General features: G+C 36.1%; 1 protein-coding gene across 3 annotated transcripts in view; it reads left to right on the top strand.

Annotated features, from left to right (window-relative positions):
- WAC (WW domain containing adaptor with coiled-coil) overlaps nt 1-2,067 on the top strand; it is a 94,506-nt gene that overhangs the window by 87,627 nt on the left and 4,812 nt on the right. For all 3 annotated transcript variants that reach the window (XM_006760808.2, XM_006760810.2, XM_006760807.2), the window contains one exon: nt 401-587. In XM_006760808.2, the coding sequence (XP_006760871.2) occupies nt 401-587 (187 nt within the window). The remainder of the gene's footprint in view (nt 1-400; nt 588-2,067) is intronic.

The raw sequence follows: 2,067 nt of genomic DNA on the forward strand, positions 1-2,067 counted from the left end.
ACACAAATTCACAAATTTTTGTGCACCGGTCCTCTAGTTAATAAATAATAATCTATATATATAAAAGGCTAATATGCAAAGTGTCCCCTCAGGAGTTTGATTGCTTGCTGTGACATGCTCTAACCACCAAGGGGCGGCGTGGAAAGAAGGGAGACCCCGGCCAGAAGCTGGGGAAGGGAGGTCCCAGCCGGCAGCCAGAAGGCCTTGATCAGCCCTGATCGCCAGCAAAGCCCAGGGACCCTACCCATGCACAAATTTTGTGCACCGGGCCTCTAGTGTTAAAATAAATTTTTCTTAGGTATTTGGATATCTTGAATAGAAGATATCACCAGACAATATCTAGGATACCTAGTAACTGCTTGTAGATATACTACACATTCAATTGTGTTTTCTCTTCCAGTAGCCAGAGAAGTCCATCACCTGGTCCAAATCATACTTCTGGCAGTAATGCATCAAATGCAGCAGTTGTACCACAGAATTCATCTACCCGAACTACATGTTCATTAACACCTACGCTAGCAGCACATTTCAATGAAAATCTCATAAAACATGTTCAAGGATGGCCTGCAGATCATGCAGAGAAGCAGGTATGTTACATGATTCACAGTAGATATTTTGCTTTTGGATAACTGAAGTATAATTTAAATTCTTTTTAAAAACCTAATCTGGACTGCTATATTCAAGCTATATTTAAAGCAACTAATTTCTAAATAGGTTGTCTATTTTATAAAATATTTGATATATACTTATCATCGTAGCTACCATTATCAAGTACTAAGCATTTAGTTCTAGTTTTTTCCGCTTAAAATTGCTAACCAGCCATAGCCGGTTTGGTTCAGTGGATAGAGTGTCAGCCTGTGGACCAAAGGCTCCTGGGTTCAATTCCAGTCGAGGGCATGTACCTTGGTTGAGGTTCCTCCCCAGCCTGGGCCCTAGTTTGGGCAACCAATCAATGTGTTTTCTCACATTGATATTTTTCTCTTTCTCTTCCACTCTCTAAAAATCAATGGAAAAGTATCCTCAGATGAGGTTTCAAAAAACAAAAACAAAACCACTAACCAGTGAATATAATGAGTTTTCCCATTTTATCATTGAGTCCCTTAAGACCAGATAAATGATACCAAAATCACTCCATTGATGCGGCTCAAAGACAATGTGCTTTTTCCATTCAACCAGTCATTCTGATAGTTTTAGAACCTGTTAGTAGTTTTAATCTTATGATTCTCCCACTAGACTAAGCTGTTAGAATTTAAGAAATATTTTTGTTTTAGGATGAGGGCACTTAAGGCATTGAAATTATTGCCATTGGCTTCTCCCTTTTCTCAGGTAACTGCCCATCTGAAATGTTCTGTAAGTTCACAGAGGTATGTTGTATATAATGATACAGGAATACAGTGAGGCCCTTTTATCAGCATTATACCTGAACTTTGGCTGACCCAGCATCTTTTATTGGTGACAAATCATGAGTCATCCTATCCTAGTGCTATACTATTCTAAGTATCTTCTACTCTATGAGAGTTGTTTTGTTTTATTTTGTGTGTGTGTGTTTTTTAAAGAAAATAATTTTCCCCTTAGATTCACCAGCATTTTTGTGGATTTACTTATTTCAGTTTTTTTATTCCAACCAAACGATTTTAAGTATAATCATGTTACATGCAATAAACATTAATATTTTAAAAATAAAAGGATTTTAAGTATAATAATATTACCAAAACTGTACTAATATAATAGGATACCACAAAAGTTGTAGGAAATATTAAAAATCTGCAAATAACAGAATTTTTTCTATTATATTCTAGTATATATTCCCCCCCGATCTATTTTTGTTTATCAGTTAATGTTCTTCATTATATTCCACAAATGAGTGAGATCATGATGTTTATCTTTCTCTGACTGGCTTATCTAACTTAGCATAATTCTCTCCAGTTCTATCCATGCTGTTGGAAATATAAGAATTCCTTCTTTCTTCCTGCAGCATAGTATTCCATTGTGTAGATGTGCCAAAGTTTTTAATAGACTCATCCGTTGATGTGCACTTAGGCTGTTTCCAAAACTTAGCTATGATAA

This window comes from Myotis davidii, unplaced genomic scaffold, assembly GCF_000327345.1.
Source record: "Myotis davidii unplaced genomic scaffold, ASM32734v1 scaffold2837, whole genome shotgun sequence".
Classification (NCBI taxonomy): domain Eukaryota; kingdom Metazoa; phylum Chordata; class Mammalia; order Chiroptera; family Vespertilionidae; genus Myotis; species Myotis davidii.